Source organism: Falco peregrinus, chromosome 19 (assembly GCF_023634155.1).
Source record: "Falco peregrinus isolate bFalPer1 chromosome 19, bFalPer1.pri, whole genome shotgun sequence".
Taxonomy (NCBI): domain Eukaryota; kingdom Metazoa; phylum Chordata; class Aves; order Falconiformes; family Falconidae; genus Falco; species Falco peregrinus.
Window position 1 is genome coordinate 4,526,107 of NC_073740.1, and position 22,228 is coordinate 4,548,334.

Genomic DNA, 22,228 nt, shown 5'->3' on the forward strand with positions numbered 1-22,228 from the left:
GCCCTCCACTCAGCACTGGCGAGGCCGCCCCAGCACAGGAGACATGTGGGGCTACTTGGAGAGAGTCCAGCATGGGGCCACGCAGACAATTGTGCTGGTTTGGACTGGGGGGTGGCGGCAATTTTGGCCTTACTGGCAAGTCTTGGTCTATACTTTTGATTTATACCGACAACAGTGTTGCTAATACCGGGATGTGTTCTTTAGAGCTGAGCAGTGACTACACAGAGCCAAGGCCTTTTCTCCTTGTCACGCTGCCCCACCAACAAGTAGCCTGGTGGTGCACATCGAGCTGAGAGGGGACACAGCTGGGACGGCTGCCCCGCGTGACCCAAGGGATATACCTTACCACCGGTTGTGATATTCTCTAGCCTGACAGTTTCCTCGCTTTTACCCTTCCAGTTGCCTCCTCCATCCCAGCGTTGGGGAGCAAGCAAGCGAGCAGCTCTGGGGTGTTCACTCGCTAGCTGGGGTCAAGCCACACAAATGATGAAGGGGCAGGGAGCATGCCTCTGCTGCGGAGAGCCTCAGAGAGACGGCACTGTTCCTGCTGGCATCGGGGATGCTCAGGGCAGTCTCCCCAATGTGCATACACGTCTGATGGGAGGCTTTCAAGAAGATGGAGCCAGGCTCCTTTTGGAGGTGTCCCTTGGTAGGACAAGTGGTGATGGGCTCCAGCTGAAACACCAGAGGCTCTGCCTCAACATCCCAATCCTCTTTTTCACTGTGAGGGTGAGCAAGCACAGCCCCTGCTTGGCCCGGGAGGTTGTGGTGTCTCTGTCCCTGGAGACATGCACCAAGTGTCCGGGCATGGTGCCGGCTGCACTGGCTGGAGGTGGCAGCATGAGAAGATGCCCTGCAAGGACTCCTCCCACAATGGTCAGGCTGTGATTTCTGTGATTTTGTCTCTGCGGCAGAGAAGCTATGAGCACCAAGTGTGTTGGTCAGTGCGTGGTGTGAGCACAGGGAAGGAGAGAAGAAGGAAAAGAAGAGGGAAGGGAAGGGAAAGGGAAGGGAAGGGAAGGGAAGGGAAGGGAAGGGAAGGGAAGGGAAGGGAAGGGGAAATGTGTAAAGAAGAAGGAACAAAGAGGAAAGAAGAGGAAAGTGTAGGGTTTGAGCCACTGATGTCAAAGGTCTCTTCATCCCTAAATACTTCAATGATTTGATGATGCGACCATAGGGAACAGGACGTGTACGCCTTCCCTTTCCTTCCACTACCATAGGGAACAGGACGTGTACGCCTTCCCTTTCCTTCCTCCCCGAGGCTCTCAAGCAGACCCAAGGAGGCACAAAGTGTGGCAGCCATGCCAGGTATTGCCTCTGGCTGGCTTCCAGCCCCTGGGGCATCCACGCTCCTCTGTAAGGAGGCTGGAGGCCTGCAAAGGGCCCCAGGCTGCATGTCCTGCTGGCAGGGGGGCAGCCTGCCTTCAGGCAGGGCCCTTGGACATCGGGCGTGGGACCATGTATGGCCAGAGGCACCAGAGCTGTGAGGTCTCCCCAAAAGACGTCTCCTTCTGGCTCTGCTGGGCTTGGGACACTGCCCTGGTGTGGTTGGCAGGGGCCACATGCAGGGCAAGGGAACCCCACAGCCGAGGCTGGGCATTGAAAGCAATGTTAGAGAGGCAGGCGTTGCATGCAGGTGTGTTTTATTGCAGTGCAGAAAGACATACAACTCAGAGGCAGGTAAGCTGACAAGCGGGCCCTCAAGAGCGATGTTGCTGCAGGCTTCTCCCAGGTGGTGGCTGTTACAGAGACAAGCCATTGCCCTGTGGGACACTGGTGGAGTCACACATCTGGGCACAGGCAAGAGCAAGGAGATGGGGCCTCACAAAGAAAGGGGAAAGAGGGGAGAAATGAGAGGAGGCGTGAGCCTGAGATGGCCCAGGGACTGTGGAAGCTCTGGGGCTGGGTCTAGCAGGGCCCACAGGTGTCCCAGAGCTTCTTGCCGTAGCGGGGCCAGGCGCAGGGGGTGCAGGCCGCAGAGGTGTAGGGTCTGCCAAAGGTGCAGAGGCCGCCCGAGCCCTGTGTGGCCCCAGCGCCGTAGAGGCCCCCCAGCCCCAGGGAGCCCCCAAAGGCGGGTGCTCCAGAGGAGCCCACCACGGCTTGCTGGGGGAAGGAGCTGAGGATGGGGCCGGGGAAGGTGACGACCACGGGGGGCGGCTGGATGAAGGCCGTTGAGTCGGGGCACTGGCGGGCGCACAGCTCGTTGCAGCTCTCAGCGATGGGCTGGGGGACGGCAACGCTGGTTTTTGGTGGGCACAGGTCGTAGCAAGACATTGTGGCGAGGGTGGGAGAGCGGATCCTGAAAGACGCGGCCCAAAGACAGGTGTCACGAGTGAAGGAGATCGCCCGGCCAAGCCGTGCCCTGTTCCCAGGCCTGTGCTGGAGCTGGAGGAGCCAGAGCCAGCTCCTTGCCCGCACTGCCTGCTGCTTGCCCTTTGCCCAGCCAGCCCACCGGGTGCCCTGCTCTCCCCACACGCCAGGCACACAAAGCCTCCCCGAGAGCCCGTGCAGGGCCTGGCTCTGCGGGTCCCAGCCATGGGGCTCCCTCCTCCTCTTGCCGTGCCTCCGCCCACCCTGGCCACTGCAGCCCGCCGCCAGCACAGCTCTCCTGGCCATGGAGGCCCCACACCAGCCCCTGCCACAGGAGGCCGAGACCCCCAAGCCCCCACCTACCCTTGTCCTGAGCAGAGCGAGGCAAGAGTGGTGGATGCTGGCACTCGCCGACAGCAGCCCTTTTATGCTGGGGTGGCGAGCGTGGGGAGGAGCTGGCCGTGCTGGGGACACGTGGCTCATGGTGCCAAGCCCCTGCATCCTCCCCGTGTGGCACGGGGCTGTTGTGCTGATGCCGTTTCCTGGCCAGCCCCAACCCGCTCTATCAGCCCCTGCAATCACCCCACTCGGACGCTTGCCAGCTGCCACCTAATGCCACCAATTAGCCCCACTGTCTTTTCATTATCTCGCTGTGTAAGAGGGCACGCAGCGTGACAAAGGCTGACTGGTAGCGCCCTGCGTGCCATAGCTCTTCTCCAAGGGCTTGGTCTCAGGCTGGCCTCATGCCTTCATCGCAGAGCCACACGGCAGAGCATGGTCCTGCCGCTGGCCAGGAAGGCAGCCTTGCAAGGGCCTCCCGCACACCAGCCACCGCATGACGTACGCCGCGTGGCTATTATCTACAGAGGCACGAGGTTACGAAACAAAAAATCAAAGGCACTCCTCTCGGGCACTGCCTGCTCAGCACGATGCATCACTCGCCAGCCCAAGGGAACTGGGTGCCATTCCCCTCCAGGCACTGGCCATCGACTTCTGCACGTCGGGGGGCAAGACAGACCCCTTGTGCTCTTCCCCAAGGTGCATGGGGCAAGGGGCACCGATGCCCAACTGCAGCCACTTTGTCACGGGGTCATGTCAGCTGACCCCCAACGCGACCAGGTCCTCACGGGTGTCCCGGGAGCCCCATGTCTGGGGGATGGTGGTGGGCAGGGGCTGCCCTCGGGGTGCTGGGGAGCTGGGAGCCCCGTCTGAATGCGCAGCTGCAGCAGCCCCCGCTGGGCTGGCCCGGCTGGTGCTCGGTGCCGGCCCTGGTCCCGGCAGGGCCTGGCTGCGGGCACAGGGCAGAGATGTCCTGCCAGGGCAGAGCACAAGGCCGGCACCGTGCGCAGCCCCCAGCAGGGAGGTTCCTGCTCTCATTTAGCCCACGCGGCAGGACCGGGAGGAAGGCTGGGAAGCGGCAGGTGCTGGTCGGTGCAGGGGATGCTGACTCAGGGAGGGACAGGAGCCGGACAGCCCCGTTGTCATCGGCAGGAGGGAGTGCCGCCTCTGCAGATTGGCCCAGGTGGTGCTGAGCAATGGCGCGGCCGGTATAAAAGCTCTGCCTCTGCCCGGCTCTCCACACAACTGCTCTGGTCGCCTTCTCCTCTGGGAACAGGGTAAGTCTGTGAGCGCTTCCCCTCCTGGCCCCCTGCTCATGCCCCAGCCCCTCCAATTCGGGTGCTTACGTCTGCTGCTCTCTTTCAACCTCTGCCCTCTTGCAGAGCACCGCCCGATCCCTCGCCACGATGTCTTGCTACGACCTGTGCCCACCAAAAACCAGCGTTGCCGTCCCCCAGCCCATCGCTGAGAGCTGCAACGAGCTGTGCGCCCGCCAGTGCCCCGACTCAACGGCCTTCATCCAGCCGCCCCCCGTGGTCGTCACCTTCCCCGGCCCCATCCTCAGCTCCTTCCCCCAGCAAGCCGTGGTGGGCTCCTCCGGAGCACCCGCCTTTGGGGGCTCCCTGGGGCTGGGGGGCCTCTACGGCGCTGGGGCCACACAGGGCTCGGGCGGCCTCTGCACCTTTGGCAGACCCTACACCTCTGCGGCCTGCACCCCCTGCGCCTGGCCCCGCTACGGCAAGAAGCTCTGGGACACCTGTGGGCCCTGCTAGACCCAGCCCAGCCGCAGCCCAACGCCACCACCAACCATGCCGCGCTGAGCTGGTGGGCACGGGCCACTGAGGAGTACTGAGCATCCCCAGCGCCGCACAACACCAGCGCAGCTGGCAGTGCAGCACAGCCTCGGCCCTTCCCTGACCTCTTCTCCCGCCCTCTGCTCTCCTCCTCTCCACTCTCTTCCTCGCTGTCAGATGGGGCAGGAGGGACACCCAAAGAGCCCTGCAGGGCTGACGGGCCAATTCCTGGGCAGCTGGAATGCCTCACCAAGGCGACATTTGGAGCGAGAAGCCATGCTCCAGAGAAGGTGCCTCTGCCTCCCCCAACACATGACAACCAGCATCTCGGGCTCTGGCCTACTGTCCCCCTGAGAGACCCTCCTGCCCCTCTGGGCACAATAAAGATTTCCTGCATCCAAATCTTGTCTCCGTCCATCCTTGTTCCATGTTGGGAAGACCCTGGGGTGGGTGCCTGGCAGGTGTGGGAGAGCAAATTCTAGTCCTGAGCTTCCCAGGAATGGTGAGTGTGGGCAGTGTAGGGACAGGGGTGATGCAGGCAGCAGTCAGGGGAGAGAAAGCCTTTTGGTGGTGTTTGCAGTAGCTGAGGAAAGGGCAAAAGGCAGAGAGCAGGACAGGCACTGGCAGTGCTGCTTTGCCTGGTCTTCTCAGCCTGGGAGCGGCACCAGCTCCGCCTTGTCCTGCTGCTCGTTTAATCCTGTAGGATTCCTTGGTTTGGGGGCCCCTTCAGTTTCTTGTCCATCTTCACAGCCCCTCCTGACTATATGATTTCCTCTCTCTCCACACTGAGCAGCAAGTACTGCAGCCCATATTTCTTATGCCAGTTCAGCCGAGTCCTCCGCAGCAGCTTTGGGCTTTACTAAATGTAGCAGGGGTTTCCCTGTTCGCCTCCTGAAATTCTTTTTCTTTGGAGTAATTATGTACTTTCTTCCCATCTTGGTTCTCATTTTGTGCTGATAGAGGACATTTGTCATGGAGTAATTTAAGATATGGGGAGAGTTCAACTCTGTCAATGAAGGAGAGGCTTGTGGTTGTTTTCCTCTTATTTTTTTACTGAAGTTCTGCTGTATAACACAATGAGATTTCTGTGCCCCCCCTCCCCACCCTCCTTCAAGTGTGGCTTTGTTTACAGTTTTATAGGCTGTGAAGGTCAGTTTTTGACATCAGGTTTCCACCCACATCAATGGCAGACAAAAGCAGTTCATAAACCCTGCAGAAATCCCACTCCTACCTCCCATGGGGCTTTCCCTGTCATCTCTGAGCTTCTGTTGTTTTATGGTACAAGAACATTTAGAGCTAGGAAAAAAACATATTTCCATCATCATTTAATTGAGCTCTTCTGGCAAGGAGAGCAGAGGTTGTGAACTCATCTGAGCTTAGCACAGTACAGGTTCTGTCATGGCATCTATGAACAGTGGTTCAGGAAACCACACCTTCAAGAAAAATGTACAAAATATGTTAATGAGAACTAGGAATGAATTTCAACTATGACAAAATTTTATGCTGAGGAAAGAAAGTCCTTCTTGTCACTAAAAAAGAACCCCAACTTCTTTTTCACATAATAGTCTTCTGATATTTTAATTTATTTGTAGATTTTTAAATCCAAGCATAACTGTGCCTGTGATGTATTTAATCATAATGGCACAAATACAGGAAGCAATTTTAGATCACTTTGCAGTGACAGAAAATTTCGGCAGAGTACTTACTAAGTAAAGCCCTGGAAAAAAAAAAAAAAATTAAACAGACACGCTTAAGAAATCCACGAAGGACTAAAACAAAGCTCCATGTTTGTCAAGACACTTGGACTGCTGAGAGACTCCAGGCACTTCTTCCCTACACAAGAGTGAATATTGCTCCCAGAGGAGGCTGAAGGACAAATGAAAACCAAGAGGCTCTTGTGCAACACCACGGGGTTTTAATGTCAAAGAGAAGCAGAGCAGCCAATTACAGAAGATCAAGGCAGTACAAGGGGAAAGGGGTAATGCAGGTAGCACGCCCTGGTACTGGTGCCCCGCTCAGGACACAGCGGACAGCCAAGGTGGTGGAGGGACGCAGGGGATACTGAGGCTCAGCCACGCAGCCAGGGCACACCGTGGCATAGGAGAGTGAGCTGCTGGCACACACAGCCTCCTCCTGTCCCCATGCCAGGGCAGCTGGCACATGCCGCTGGTCCCCGGGATCTTGTTCCACATCCTCATGCCACGGTCCATGTTTCAGGGCTGCTGCAGGCTCTGGGCACCATCCTGAGGGCTTTAGAAAGCCCCGCAGCTCCCACGGCGGGACCTGCCCCACCTCTGGGACCCAGGCAGGTAATACCCCGTGCCACAGGAGGAGAAGCCGGAGCTGTAGGACCTCCCACAACTGCCAAAGCTGCTGGACCCATGTTGGCCCCCATAGCCCACATCATCTCCATAGCCCAGGGAACGGCCGTACCCAAGGGAGCCCCCAGAGCCTCCCAAGCCAAAGGGGTTCCCATAGCCCCGCAAGCCCCCATAGCCAGAGGAGCCCCCCAAACCCAGGGAGCCCCCATAGCCTCCCAAACCAAAGGAGCCCCCGTAACTCCGCCACCTCCCATAGCTCAAGGAGCCCCCAGAGCCACCCAAGCCCAGGGAGCCCACAGAGCTTGGGGAACCAAAGGAACTCCCTAGCCAGGCTGGGCCTGATGATCCCACAATGCTCTCCTGGGGAAAAGAGCTGAGTATGGGGCCCGGCAAGGTCACCACAGCCGGCGGGGGGAAGATGACTGCTCTGGAGTCGGGGCATTGCTGCACACATGGCTCATTGTAGCTCTCGGCAATCGGCCGAGGGCACGTCACCCCACAGGGTCTGCAGGACTCGCTGTAGCCAGACATCCTTCTTGCAATGGCTGTGAGTCTGCAACACACAGCAGTTAGGAGATTTAGGGTAAATGAATTAATACCACAGCTGGAGGGGGAGGAGACGAACCAAGATTATTAAGCAATGACTCTGTCTGAAATATCAGAAGTTAACAGGGAAGCAGATTTATACATGCTAACAAATAAAACTCGTTCTGGTATCAATGCAAATTTTATCGTTTCTTTCATCCCATCGTGATCACCTTTGGAAATAATTTTACATGAAGCAGAAATTCAATACTGGGTAAATTAGACAAGTCTGTTTGCAGGAACTTGGACTGGTGAGGATGCACTCACAAAGTGTAAGAACCAGTGAAAAAGAATCCAAGAGGAACAAGACAAAAGGCTCATTGAACATATGTATTCATTCCCTTTATGAGGTATAAGTTGCCCCAAGTATTTCTACAGCCTGAAGATCTACTTCCTATCCTAATGCAATGACTCCTGATACTGCACACATACAAAACAACATTTTCAGAAGGAAAGAAAAGGTAGAAGACTGTAAAAACACTTACAGGAATCACCTCTGTGACAAAAACATTGTTAAAGTGAATACTAAGAGTAGCAGAACAAATGAATGAAATCACACTTACCTTGTTCACTACAGATGGAGGCAAGAGAAGCAGATAGAAGGGCTGTGGGTGATACGAGCTTTTATATGCTTCTTTAAGCCACCCTTTGTGCCTCTGGTCCTAATATGTTACAAAACAGATGCAATAGTGGGAGCTTTAATTTTGTCATCTCAGCACTGTCCCTCCCAAATGTTAGTGTGGGTGTGATACAGCTGCTGCTGACAATCAATTATCTGTGATTGTCAGTTTAGGGGATTTTGGGAACTTGCAGCTGAAGGGTTGCCATACAGTCATCAACTGAAAGCCAGAATAAGACTGGTGTGTCACACCAGTCTATTTTAATATTCAAGGTAGTACTTACACGGTGTGGAGCCCTTTTTGGTGCCATGTGCACAAACCAGGTGAAGGTCATCCAACAAGAGATAGAAGTTTGGCTTTGACAGGACACAAGTTCTTGCAGTTGGCATGGGACCTGTAAATGTTGTTATACAGCAGAGCAAAGACCTGACATGATGCAGGCTCGCTCCTGATGGGATATCACTATTGCTAACAACAGCATGAAAGCAATAAGCCCTAGCCAAATCTTTAGTTTGTGCTTTAAGCTTTTCATTTTACCTATCATTTACCCAGGCGGGGAGATCTGTGTCTGATTTACTGCACCTGTCAATGCTACAGGGGAACGACAGGCCCATCATCACCAGAGATTAACTATATCATCACCAGAGATTAACTATAACCCACGTGGAGCTAGCATTGATCCATTGAAACCGTTCCCAACATCCTTCTATCAAGTCTTCTGAGACAAATAAATGACTCTGGGTTAACAGAGGAGTATCTAGGCTAAGTGACACCTCCAAAGAGGCAGAAAAGGCTTAATTTATATAGCCAGAACTGTTGACAAGGTCTCTGTCTAAAGCTAATACTAAACATTGCAAAATTTAATTTGAAATCTCTATATCTAGAAGTTCAGTTAGAAATACCTTTAAAAATAATCCTAATTTTCTTTTCCTTCACCCCGAAGTACTGACTACTTAAGAAAAAATAGGAAATTAATAAAATGGTATTAAAAAGGATTTATTTTAATGGGATAAGCCTGTGGCATCATAGTTATGTGCAAATGTGTTGTTTTCTAATTTTACAATATTGCAAAAGATAGGCTATAAATTACCTCTAAATTTTAAGATAGCTGTGCCTTTGAAGTGTCATCAGGATTTGCTGATAATAATGAGAGGCACCTGGAAGATAATGACTTTAAGCTGCTTCACAAATACTCGTTAATACTTACTGCTTGCAATTTATGTTATTATCATATTAAAAGAAGAAGGGCAGGATTTAGAAGCTCCCTTGTTATGAAACAGCAGCATTTTAAAATATGCCTATGTCACTTGTTTTGATTCCCTAATCAGACTTTGATTTGTAATTTCAGTGCTTGCAATGATTCGATTTTCATTCATGGTGTTAATTTCTTCTTTTTACTATGTATTGGTATGTTGGGGAGACTATGACATGTCCATGCTACAGACTAATAGTAGCCTCATGTCCCTTTATAAGCCAGTTTTTTGCTAATATGCCTGAAATGCCTATTGCCTTTAATTCTTGGAGGGAAAAAAGAGCCCTATTACAAACTATCTGAATTTTCAGGCTCTCTGCCCATGTTCTGAAAAATGAGGGGTCTCAGATTGGTGTCCTAAAATGTCTACTCTTAGGCTCTCCAGACGACTTGTTCTCACCTATAAATGACCCCCTCTCTCATGCATGAAGCTGTACCTAACGACATAGAGCACTTCATTCACACATCTCTAAATTGGTGCTCTTGCACAAGGTTTGTGTGCTGATAGTTGCATGTTTGTGTATAGCAATGGTACAGCACATCAAATATGAATTTTTAGTGAGTGTAAAGCCTCTTATAATTCTCAGGAACGTCTCTGAAGTGTCACTGCCTCCAAGACGTTCCAAAGACAGCAATAAAAATAACAATGGAATCCACCTTGTAATTCATGAGTAATTATTGGTATTTGATCTGCAGATGTGGATGTTAAAACCCCTCTGTTTCTAAACTGGGTATAGATACCTGAAATTCTCCCTTTTCCTATTACATCTCTCCCACTTTTTACCCAGCTTGCATGTATTTTCACAATGTTCACTCAAACTACACTATTCTTAAAAGATAGATAACTAACTGATTCTTACTCATCTACCATAAAAAGAGTAGATGCCCCAGTGCTGGTGTTGGGTGTTAGATATCTGAAAGATCTCATAATTCTCCAGACCAATGCCCACAAGTCGGTATTGACATTGTATCACACCTCTTTTTGAAGGTGGGGAGTGGCAATGCGAAGCAAGCAAAATTAAATCCATCAATGTGAAGGCTGTTACGTTACCATGTAGGACCTGAGGCTTAAAGGGTGTTTCGTATCTGTAAGCAGTTTGAGGAAGATATAAAAGCTGTCTCCACTCTGAGCCTCTCTATCCACATCTCCTGGCTTATTCTCCTTGGTGAACAGGGTAAGTCTGATTTGGCTCAAACTTTGTCCTTCTCAAGCTTTATTCTTTTGATGCTAAATTCTGCATGATGTTATAGATTGGCAGGTTAGAGAAGTGCAGGTGTCAGAAGGTGTTCTCCTTAGAACAAAATGGGAAGTTCCACTATGCCACCTGAATAACCATTTCCCAGGCATTTTAGTTCCAATTCAGGATCTACATGCATTATAAAATTCCAAAATACCAGAGTGCTCTTAGTATCTACCACCTTGTGGTAGTATTTGCCCCATAAGGGCAAATATTCCTGTTGGAAGCTGAGTGTTACTGGGGAAGCAGTATGAAACTATTAAAATAGCTGGCTACATCTGACATCTCTTCTCTTAACTTGCTGTTAATACATTACCAAACTTCAGTCTCTTTCAGCTGGTCTTAATAAATTAGATTAATCACGCTCCAAGTAAGAGCAGTGATGTCAAGTGTGGGATTCACCACACGTGACATTAGATGTCTGCTTAATAATCTTGGTTCGTCTCCTCCCCCTCCAGCTGTGGTATTAGTTCATTTACCCTAAATCTCCTAACTGCTGTGTGTTGCAGACTCACAGCCATTGCAAGAAGGATGTCTGGCTACAGCGAGTCCTGCAGACCCTGTGGGGTGACGTGCCCTCGGCCGATTGCCGAGAGCTACAATGAGCCATGTGTGCAGCAATGCCCCGACTCCAGAGCAGTCATCTTCCCCCCGCCGGCTGTGGTGACCTTGCCGGGCCCCATACTCAGCTCTTTTCCCCAGGAGAGCATTGTGGGATCATCAGGCCCAGCCTGGCTAGGGAGTTCCTTTGGTTCCCCAAGCTCTGTGGGCTCCCTGGGCTTGGGTGGCTCTGGGGGCTCCTTGAGCTATGGGAGGTGGCGGAGTTACGGGGGCTCCTTTGGTTTGGGAGGCTATGGGGGCTCCCTGGGTTTGGGGGGCTCCTCTGGCTATGGGGGCTTGCGGGGCTATGGGAACCCCTTTGGCTTGGGAGGCTCTGGGGGCTCCCTTGGGTACGGCCGTTCCCTGGGCTATGGAGATGATGTGGGCTATGGGGGCCAACATGGGTCCAGCAGCTTTGGCAGTTGTGGGAGGTCCTACAGCTCCGGCTTCTCCTCCTGTGGCACGGGGTATTACCTGCCTGGGTCCCAGAGGTGGGGCAGGTCCCGCCGTGGGAGCTGCGGGGCTTTCTAAAGCCTTCAGGATGGTGCCCAGAGCCTGCAGCAGCCCTGAAACATGGACCGTGGCATGAGGATGTGGAACAAGATCCCGGGGACCAGCGGCATGTGCCAGCTGCCCTGGCATGGGGACAGGAGGAGGCTGTGTGTGCCAGCAGCTCACTCTCCTATGCCACGGTGTGCCCTGGCTGCGTGGCTGAGCCTCAGTATCCCCTGCGTCCCTCCACCACCTTGGCTGTCCGCTGTGTCCTGAGCGGGGCACCAGTACCAGGGCGTGCTACCTGCATTACCCCTTTCCCCTTGTACTGCCTTGATCTTCTGTAATTGGCTGCTCTGCTTCTCTTTGACATTAAAACCCCGTGGTGTTGCACAAGAGCCTCTTGGTTTTCATTTGTCCTTCAGCCTCCTCTGGGAGCAAAACTCCCGGGTGTGCTCAGCGTATCAAACAATCTGCCCTACTCAATCTCTCTTTAAAATGTGGAATGAAAGTTTAATTTGGATCCTTAAGGCATCAACTGCATTGTGTTAATGAATGTTTGTTTAGCAATTTAGCAGTCATTATCTTCCCCAAGGTTCAGAACAGGCAGGGTAATTGTTATTGCTCTGAGGATTTCTGGTGACATCCCAAAGGCCCCCAAATCATCACACAATTCAGCAACCAATTACCACATAATTGCAGCATTCCTAAACTAGGAAGTCAAAAAAGGAAGAATCATACATATTTGTTTTCTTTAATTTGTTGATTTTTAAATGTTCTTCCTGATACTGCCATTCTTAATGGCAAAATCTTCTTCATAGTCTTAAAAAAAATATTAATAGCACAGATTGTTGGGATTTTACGAGCTTCAAGGAATTGGAATATCAGGAGGTGAAATTACATATTGCTTGTAAGACAGGGTTAGCTTTCCCACCTCTTTTCCCACATTGATTGTTAGCCTGCAGCGATTATTTTATATTGTGCTTAAAGAAGTATGACTAAGGGAAAATATACTCTGTAAAAAAAGGGGTATTACTCATTGCTTACATTTATCTGTTATTACCTCCTTACTAATTGGTATGGTATGATTTAAATTAAGATGTCTGTTACTCACAATTTATGCACAGGCAAATTTCTCCCAGAGAAGTCCCCAAAGAGGAAAAGGGAGGAAGAACGTTGCAAGACAATTATTATGATGCAACATAAATTTAATGAGTGAGAAGTAGAATTTAAAAAAAATGTACAGCATAAGAAAGCAGTAGGGTTAAATATGGATAAAATTAATCATCCATTTCAAGGCAATGCTTTATAGCTGGACACCCAACTCCTACATGCAACAATAAAAGTTACATTTGTCACCTCACTGATAACAGAGAAAGGCATTAAATCAGAAATGCCAAGCTCCTGCAGTCCCATTAGCTTAGGGAAAAGCTGAGGGTGGTCAGCAAGCATTTGGCTATGGTCATGAGCTCAGTCCTGCATCTGGATCACGTTCTTAAGCTTCTGGTTGTTCATTTGTGGTTTTACCCCCAGGATTTCTCATGGCCCACACCGGTTGTAGCGACGGTAAGACCTCCCATAAAGGCCACCTAGACCTGAAAATCCAAGGCTCCCAAGTCCTGAGGAGCTGCCAGAGGAGATGGGAACCCCTCCAGCACTGAGAGCATCCCCTACAGCTGCAGATGCTGAGGATCCCACAGTGGTGTTCTGGGGGAAGGAGCTGAGGATGGGTCCAGGCAGGGTCACCACCACGGGAGAGGGCTGGATCACATATGTCGAGTCCTGGCACTGCCTGATGCAGGGCTCGTTGCAGCTGTTGGCAAGCGGGGTTGGGCCACAAGTGGTGGGAGGACACAAATCATAGCAGGACATGTCTGCAGGATGGAACCAAGTCTGAAACACAGGGAAGGAAGTAAATACAAGCAAGAAGTTGTAATTACAGCCATGTAATTAAGGTGCTGAGACGATGCAGGGTGCAAGAAACTAACTAGATACTATATGGAAATGGAATAATGTATTAGTATTAGGCTGAAAGACTTTGGTGAAACCCAGGCTCCTCTGTGCTACAGAGGACAGCTCAAGGGTTAGCTCTACCTGCTCCAGAGCAGTCTACAACAGCTCCTTTCCCACAACACTCTTCCAGGATGCATGCATCCCTGTAATAGGTGGGAAGCAAAGGACAAGGCTTATGATCTCCTATGTGATACAGCTTGGAGAAACTTTGCCGTACAACAGAGGGGAGAAGAAAAAATTCCTCAGCACGTAGAAGTGAGGAGCGCAACCTGATAACATGACACCTGTGAAAGGGAGCTGTTATCCACCCCACAGATGGGCTTGTCTCTTAAACAGTCAAATAATAAGTATTCTGCCTAATTCTTATTTAATCATCCCCTTCTCTTTGTGCTTATTTCATCTTACATCAGTCTTACAGAGAAAGCAACTTTCAACCTGTTTCTGAAGGGGGGTCAAACAGAAGTTGATGGTCCACAATGATCTGATAAGCAAATAGAACAGGCAGAAGCTTTACTATTGATATTTCAGTTACAGGTTACTAGTGCCAAAGTATTCACATCATTTTAGGAGGACATGATTCAAATATTTCTGGTCCCAAAGTGCTTAGGAATGGAGAAGGATTATTTACGTGGTATCCTGGTGCAAGAAGTGATATACTTTCAGTATTTACCACACTTTTGAAAATTTGAGCCCACTTATCTATCTACAGAAAAAGCTCTAAGAAAGCCAAAATCCCTGTGTAGATTCTTCACATTTGCTTCTAGCTGCTGAGCAATTCCCATGCAGAGATTTGAGCATCTTGGAACTGAATGATCCAGCGAAACAAATGAAAAATGAGTCCTGCGTCCAGCACTTGCCACCCTTCAAAGAACAGCTACCGTCTTTTACAGAAAGAGCTAGTCACAGATCTCACACACACACTGATGAAAAGCATAAATCTTAGACTGCTAGAGACAAGAGAGCGTAAAAATAAAATACGATGAAGGCAACAATTCAGGACATTGAAAGATAGCAGGCAGATTCAGACTTACCCTTTCCACCAAGGAGAATAAAGCCGAAGTAGTGGATGGCAGCAACTTGCACCGTGCTGGCTTTTATAGTGTCCTAGAGTGCCTGAGGACCCGAGACATACTTTGTGTATGTAGGTATTTACCAGCCAATTGCTAAAGACTTCTTGTATGCAAAATATTCCCAGCTGATGATTTACTTTTTCCTCACTGTATTTATTGCCTTGATTTAATTTCCTCACCGTAATGTATGTATTCCACCAAAGAGGCTTCTTTTATCTTAAAATCTTATGAGCCTAGTTAATTCCTGGTCAGAAGAAGTGATTCATCTGAGTTACTAAAGAAATTATTTTGCATTCTAAGGGAAATATATGCAGTGTACGTCATTTGACACAGATGAATACATTAGGAAAGACACATGTGAACTCTCTTGTGAAATCCCCCTTCATGGAGAGCACAAGTTTTTGACACATCTCACTCTGAAAAGGCCAGAAGTTACTATTTCTCACTCTGAATTGGACTGTAGGTTTGCCAAATTCATCTCAAACAGCCAGCCAGCCACACAAATTCAGAAAATAAAATTGTTACAGGAAGCACTTAGCAGAGCTGATTACCAGTCTCAGAGGTACTTACTGGGAAATAGATGATCTGAGGGAACATACTGTTTTACTTTCTTGACTCAGGAGGCAGGATGAAAGAGTATCAGCAGCCTCATCTATTTATTCAGTATTAAACTACCGCACTTCCATAAAGAAATTTGAGACACAGCTCTGCAATTTGGGAACTGAGTGCCAAAGTCCTTAATCTAAGGAGTCTGCAGTTTTAACTTTCTTCCTACATAAAACTCCAGGAAAACAATTCAGATCAGATTGAGGATGCATGTGAATTCTGGGCTAGTCAGAGACACTGGCACGCAAAGTCTTGCACAAGCTTACCTACAGGGTCATTAGAGACGCCAAACAGTTTAACATTTGCCATCAAATTATTATTTTCCCCTACTGTGTCTTGCACTATTATACAAAATTATACTGCAAATTAATGGTAGCTACTTACAGGACTTTATAATATTCTTGTACTTTTTTCCTCTTTTGAAAGCAAATAATGTTGTCTTCAATTTGCATGGCCTTAAAGAACATTGCAATGTGCCACAATTCAATTTCTTTTTCAAAGACAATTTCTAGATTAAAACGTAATTGCATACACTGCATAAGCAGACTTTAGGGCAGGGATCAGTATTCCAATCTCTCCTCTCCTAATGTTTAAATCATGTAGCTAGAGACATGCAAATTGTCTCTGAACTGTGAGTATCTTCATGAGGATCTCCTGGGAAATAAGTGCTGATTGTACACTTTTGAAGAACAAAAGTCTTCAAAGTTCACAACACATTTTCATCAGCAGCTCAGACATGTAAATAACACATTATCAGAAAATGTGAAGATATATGACCAGTGTTTAAAATTTGTGACCAGGATTACTAATGAATTTCACAAACTTCCTCACATTATACGGTGTTGCAAACCAGAGTCCTTCCATTTTTCACTTCAAATACAAATCAGTATTTGCACAAAATCACATTAAAAACCTAATTCCAGTCATCAGTCACTGGATGTCCTTAGGTACGTGATGACCCCCATCAGTGACACCAGTGACTGAAGCTCTCCTGTCCCCGAGATTTACTGGTCTTTCTCCAATAACCTTACCAACACACACATGCAGACACACTACAGCAGTATCAAAATGTTAAAAACCAGATTCCTTTATAGCAATAACCATCTATTGACTATAAGAGAAGCATGGGGTTTTGAAAACAAATTCATCAGAAAGTATAATGATGATATAAAGAAGCACAATGTTCTCCTGAAGGTGATGATATGAGCCAGTCAGGTTGTTTCGACAGTCTCATCCCAGGAGCTGAAAGCTTTGGGATATGGCTTATTGGAATATTACAAAGAGTAGTGATCCTAAATCTCAGAGTCACTTATCAGGGATGAAATTGCACACTCCGGACTTAAATTAAAAGCTCTTGCTGTGACAGCAGGTGGTACTCCCATGGGCCAGTGTGACCAAAATGCTAAAGAGCAGACAAAATGCCTAACCAAACCGAATTTTGACTCATCCACATTTTGGGAAGGTGGAGTCAGTATAATGGAGCCAGGCATATTTAATGGATGCAAACCAAAAAGATGAAAGAGACCACGGATTGTGTTTTTCATTCAGCACCGGGATAAGTCCAGGCAATAAACATAAACAGTAAACAAAACAATTTCACTAGTGGGAGCTCAGCCATATGAAAAAAAAAAAAGGAAAAAAAAAAAGAAAAAAGTAGAAACTAGTAAGTAAATGTGCAAGAACATCTCAGATCCTTCAGGCAGCCTGAAAAAGCTATAAAAGCTCTTAGTCCTCAGAGCCTTCCTGCCTCTTCCCTCATCCCTGTATGCACAGTACAAGCTACAATTCAAGTTTCAGCTTCACAAAATTTAATATTGAAATACATTTTCACTGACAGCGCTAGCAAATACTTAGTGTCTTGCAAAACCAGCTCATGTTACTCTTTTTGGCCATGGGACCAACTTGTCCCAGCCATTCAGTGATAGATGTTAACAGACGCAAGTTTATAAACCGAGAAAGAGCAGATGCAGACAGTTCTTCAGTTCCGTGCACATGTACTCTGGCATGCACTGGGTTTTATGCTGCTGTGCTATTGTCAAGTACAAGGTGTCATTGCACACACATTGCCTGATCATGTAGACCCCACTCTAACACAGCAGGACGTTTCCAAAACAAATGCAATAACAACTTGAGAGGTAGTGCCTGAGCTTGTCTTGTCACGAAAATTTTCTCTGTAACATAATAATCTAGCTCGTATTCTTCAGCAGTGAACAGAACACTTTCTGATTAACTACAAAGCCAGAGAAACCTTTTACTTTGGGACTGTGCTATACTTGTTGCTATGATAAGTTTTAACCCACAGAAGGCAGTCTGGGACAGGAAAGAAGAGGAGAAACGAAGCTTGAGGACGGTTTTTGCTTCGTGTTTTGAAGAAGTGAACTGCATACCAGACTTTTCTGCTACAGTTTCTGCATGCTTGAAGGAATTATCCCAACTTTGGAAAGAGCATATGGGCACAGGAGTTACCTCTGAGGAGAGGTTTGTGCACTTGATTAGAAGAAAGCTTAACAGGATTGCAGAAGGGGATTGCAGGAGTAGGAAAATGTGCATTGTCATAAGAAACATGATTATCTGCCCACCTGAATATATTAAAGATACCTTCACTGTAGTGGCTCAGCCACAACTTTTCCCAGCCACATTGGTACTGTGGGATTGTAACCTCTCTGCTGTGTTACGTATACAGCTTGACCTCCATAAAAGAAAGCTATTTTGCAACAAACTGCAAATGAATGGTGACTTCTTTGGAATGCATGTTCTTTGATCAAGCAGTAGCTTCAGCTGAGGTGGCAAAAAATATAACACATATTTAATTCAGACCAAACTTCTGCTGTATCATAATATCAAACTATTAACTTCCCATTCACTTCTGTTGTTTGTTAAGAAAACCTACTCCTTAAAATTATTAATTCTTTCATGGAACTGATGTACCTCTTTTAATTTAGCTCCACTAATGACTGTAGTCAATATAACTTTGTCAGCATCTTTCCCTGGATTTAATTACAGTTCAACATCACTCTGTAAAGACACAGACTCCAAGCAAGAAATTTCACAGATATCAGGCTGTGAGCTGTATGGGCTGATGGGAAACTGAATCATCCAGAGCCTTCAGGTTGAGTTTTTCAAACCTTCTTCCTTCAGGGACCGAAGCTCCCAGTCCTAATCACCACCTTTATTACAACACAGACAATCAAGCTAGAAAATGGCAATGCCCAACAAAGATCAGATCTACTAGACACAACAGATAGGAGTCAGTTTATAAAGACGCAGTAAGAAAGGGTTAGAACTTCAAACCTTTTAATCTCTTTCTCCCAGACATGCTTCCCAGGCCAGCAAATTTCAAAGGCCAATTGCCTGGCAAAAACACCACATAGCCTCCTCTTCCTCCCCTCCAATATTTACCAGGGTTTGATCTCAGCGGCCAAGAGGTGCTGCGATCCAAGGTTGCTGCCTCTCTCCTACAGCCTCTGCTCTGAGCAAGCTCAGCTGTGCTCAATAAAAGAATAATCTCTCCCTTCTTTTAAAGGGGTCTTCCCAAGTATCACAGATAGGGTGAAGAAAGCTACAGTCTTCCAGGTTGCAAGCTGAGAGCAGATGTAGTGCTTCAGGAAAAGGTTTATCCCTATAATTTCTAGTATTCCTCATGTCCCTGTAGATTTTCCTGCTGTATCCTTCTGTCTTCTTTCCTACATAGATAACCCTGTCTACCACATCTATGGAAGGATAAGGAGAAACAGTATTCCCTTCTGAGCTTTTCCCTGAAAGTCCCCCTTCTCAAATCAGCTTATTGTCCCATTCTCACCCCTCTTCAAAGACATCCATCTCAACACAAACATTTTCTCATGAAACAGAAATATTGAAACAGTGAAAGGGCCTTTTTGCATCTCTGTGGTACAGTAGGTAAAGGGTCTTTACAACCCAAACAGAAGCAGCTCCTTTACTTTCAGTTTTCTTGCTTACGCGATGGCAGGAGACGCAGCCATTGCTGGTGAACATTGTCTCTTTCTAGCCTTTGATAAATTGTCTCAGGCATGATTTACCATGTATAAACAAAAGAAAATCTTTTCCCACAACTGAAATCTGACTTGTTCTCCCTTGGCAATTGGCATGAAATTATGTCATGGTGTTTTCTGGAACTGATGACTTGCAAAGGGATCTGTTTCACCACACACAAGCTGGAAAAGGGGCTGGGACAAGAAAGAAGTACAGGCAGACTCTGAGTATGATGCAGCACAAATTTAATGAGGCTGAGGAATGGAAGGAAGCAACGTAAAGCGTAAGGAATACATTTCCATGGTCCACTAAGGACGGTACGCACTCATCCCTCTCACAATGGCACACTCAGCAAAATGAGATCTTCCTTCTTCATTGTTTAAGTGGACTGTACTAAATCAGCCATGCAGAACAATTTGTAATAATTACATATTTTACCTAGTTGTTGTCAAATACAAAATAGCATAAGAGAACAAGACATTTGATCAGAAATATAAAGTAAAGCATAACAAATGTAAGACAAGCAGAGGCCTGATTTTAGGAGATGCCAAGCTCCCACAGCTCCGTCAACTCTAGGTTGTGGGTATCTAACATCACATCTGGAAACCACGGCCATGAGCTGAGTCTTGCATGCGGTCGTGCTTCAGCGTTCCTGGTCATTTCTTTCTGCTTGCTCCTCATGCTTTAACATGGCCCCTAGAAGCCACTGCGGTAGGTGTTGTAGCGACGGTAGGGTCGGCTGTACCCACTGCCCAGGCCTGGATAGCCAAAGCTCCCAAACCCCAAGGAGCTGCCGGAGGAGATGGGGACCCCTCCAGCACTGAGAGCGCTCCCGACAGCTGCAGATGCTGAGGATCCCACGGCGGTGTTCTGGGGGAAGGAGCTGAGGATGGGTCCGGGCAGGGTCACCACCACGGGAGAGGGCTGGATCACCACCGTTGAGTCCTGGCACTGCCTGACGCAGGGCTCGTTGCAGCTGTTGGCAAGCGGGGTTGGGCCACAGGAGGTGGGTGGACACAGGTCGTAGCAGGACATGGCTGTGCAGTGGAGGTAAACCTGAAACACCAAAAAAAAGAAAAAAAAAAGAAAAGAAAAAAGAAAAAAGCAAGGATTTAAATAAAATTCTTCTTGTACAACTGAAATTTTCTGGTAAGGGGAGTATATAACAAAGTAACAGATTCCATGGGGAGCAAGATGACATTTTCCACCAGGTCCAGAGGAAGTACTTTGAAAACAGGATTGAGCTTGCATTTTCTTTAAGGAGATTGCTCAGGAAGGTAGCACAGGTGCATCTCAATCAGGAACTTACCCTGAAGCCTTGGTTTGTCAACTCACCCAGAAACCTGGGTACATGCTGGTGCTGAAAGCCTCTTCATTCCCATGGCAGAGAGTGCCCTAACCATGTGGCCATAACGTTACCCTGGGGAAAAGCACTTTCAGCACTTCCCCTTGCAGCTGTGGCGGCACACCAGGAAAGCTCTTAGGGCTCTCCATGTCCTAGAAAAATGGAGGGTGACTGTAGCCTTCAGACAAAGGTGCTCTGCTGGAATGGGTAAGACTCGGCTTGTTATTCCTGCTCCAAGGCTCGCCTCTTTACTGAGCAGTTGATGACAAGAAACAATCCCACCTAACGCTAATACAGTAAATAACCTTTCCCATTTCATTCCTGTCACTTTCTCTCATGCATGTTCCATCCTGGAGGTCCCTTCTCCCAGTTCTAGAAAATGGATAATAGAAGCTTAAGCACTTAAAATATGTTCAATAAAAAAAGGAAGGCCAGGCAGCTGAATTCAGGAACATTTCTGGTTTTGTGTATTGCTATTAATATTAAAATGATCAGCAGATCTCAGAAGCTACAGTGCAGATCTATCCACAGTTGTCTGGAGGATGGAGAAGCAACTGGTTAAAGCTCCTTGTCTGTGGATGGACCACAAATTGAGTTTCAAAGGCAGGCATGGACTGATGATTGCTTTCTATGTGGAGACCTAGTCACCCAGGACTGCAAGTACTGGCCAATATCCCCACATTCTTCTGATCTGCTGGCCTTAGCTGAATTTTCCACAGACCAGCACCCTACTCTGAACAGATCCAAGAATTCACTACAGATATTTTATGTTCATCTGCAGGACCTGAATACTTGTTGGAAACCAAAGTTGGATAGTCCTACCTGGCTAACCTGTGGCTAACTGCCCCATTCCATGATTTTCATAACTGACTACCAACAGAACCCCTCTCTCATATGAAACCCCCTTCCTCCCTCAGAGAAAAAAGCTGAATGTTCTACAACATTAGTGGGGAAAAGCTACAAAATCGTCAAGGCAACAGTTCAACATATAGAGAACGAACGGGTTCCAACTTACCTTATTCTCCAAGGCAAAGAAGGCAAGAGAAAGGGATGGAAGAGCCTTGAGTTGCTCAGGTTTTTATACTGAGCCCCAAGTTGCCCAGCAACTTGGGACATTCTTTGTGCATGAAGTTATTTATGAGCCACTACTGATTACATGGTTTTTTGCCTCAGTATTTGTGTTTATTACTGCTTCACTTCCTTATCTTGTGGCATGTATATCTGACCACAAGTTTCTTTCATCTTAAAATATTCTGGGCCAAGTTAATTTCTGGGAACACTAGAATGATTAATTCAGAAGAATTTATTCTGCCTTCAAAACCCTTTTGGATCTGCATGCTGTCATCAAAGGAGATTAAGCATAATTTACATAATGCAGTCCCTTGTACCCTCCTCTGCAAGGTAAATACTGTTGGAAATCATTAAGAATTTCAGCTTTTGGGAGCCAACCCATGAGCATTTGTAGTGTGATTCAAACCTGTAGTAGGGGATTCAAGCTGCTTTTAAGGAAAAGAGAAATGAAACAGATTTTCTCAGAAAATGGCCAGGAATGTATATGCAATTTTCACCCAACTCCAGCCTCCAAAATAAGAGAAGCAGCACAAATGTTGTTAAAAGGGAAGGACATGGAAGAGCCCTGAGAAAGGAACTGGAA

General features: G+C 47.8%; 6 protein-coding genes across 6 annotated transcripts; 2 read left to right on the forward strand and 4 right to left on the reverse strand.

Annotated features, from left to right (window-relative positions):
* Positions 1–1,908: 1,908 nt before the first annotated feature.
* LOC129782847 (scale keratin-like) lies at positions 1,909–2,734 on the reverse strand. The gene is made up of 2 exons (XM_055791827.1): positions 2,670–2,734; positions 1,909–2,299 (listed from the first exon to the last, which is right to left on the reverse strand). Exon 2 carries the CDS (start codon positions 2,272–2,274, stop codon positions 1,909–1,911), a length of 366 nt encoding a protein of 121 aa, XP_055647802.1. The 5' UTR covers positions 2,275–2,299; positions 2,670–2,734.
* Positions 2,735–3,889: 1,155 nt separating this feature from the next.
* On the forward strand, positions 3,890–4,424 carry LOC129782848 (scale keratin-like). The gene is made up of 2 exons (XM_055791828.1): positions 3,890–3,926; positions 4,016–4,424. The coding sequence occupies exon 2, from the start codon at positions 4,056–4,058 to the stop codon at positions 4,419–4,421; it is 366 nt and encodes a 121-aa protein (XP_055647803.1). The 5' UTR covers positions 3,890–3,926; positions 4,016–4,055; the 3' UTR covers positions 4,422–4,424.
* A 2,061-nt stretch (positions 4,425–6,485) lies between these two features.
* Positions 6,486–7,996, reverse strand: LOC129782827 (scale keratin-like). The gene is made up of 2 exons (XM_055791795.1): positions 7,912–7,996; positions 6,486–7,316 (listed from the first exon to the last, which is right to left on the reverse strand). Exon 2 carries the CDS (start codon positions 7,292–7,294, stop codon positions 6,695–6,697), a length of 600 nt encoding a protein of 199 aa, XP_055647770.1. The 5' UTR covers positions 7,295–7,316; positions 7,912–7,996; the 3' UTR covers positions 6,486–6,694.
* A 2,993-nt stretch (positions 7,997–10,989) lies between these two features.
* Positions 10,990–11,636, forward strand: LOC114011820 (scale keratin-like). Its single transcript, XM_027784932.2, has one exon. The coding sequence runs from the start codon at positions 10,990–10,992 to the stop codon at positions 11,587–11,589; it is 600 nt and encodes a 199-aa protein (XP_027640733.1). The 3' UTR covers positions 11,590–11,636.
* A 1,453-nt stretch (positions 11,637–13,089) lies between these two features.
* LOC129782851 (feather keratin B-4-like) lies at positions 13,090–13,428 on the reverse strand. The gene has a single exon (XM_055791836.1). The coding sequence runs from the start codon at positions 13,420–13,422 to the stop codon at positions 13,090–13,092; it is 333 nt and encodes a 110-aa protein (XP_055647811.1). The 5' UTR covers positions 13,423–13,428.
* A 6,497-nt stretch (positions 13,429–19,925) lies between these two features.
* On the reverse strand, positions 19,926–20,264 carry LOC101911575 (feather keratin 4). The gene has a single exon (XM_013298225.2). It carries the CDS (start codon positions 20,262–20,264, stop codon positions 19,926–19,928), a length of 339 nt encoding a protein of 112 aa, XP_013153679.1.
* Positions 20,265–22,228: the final 1,964 nt, after the last annotated feature.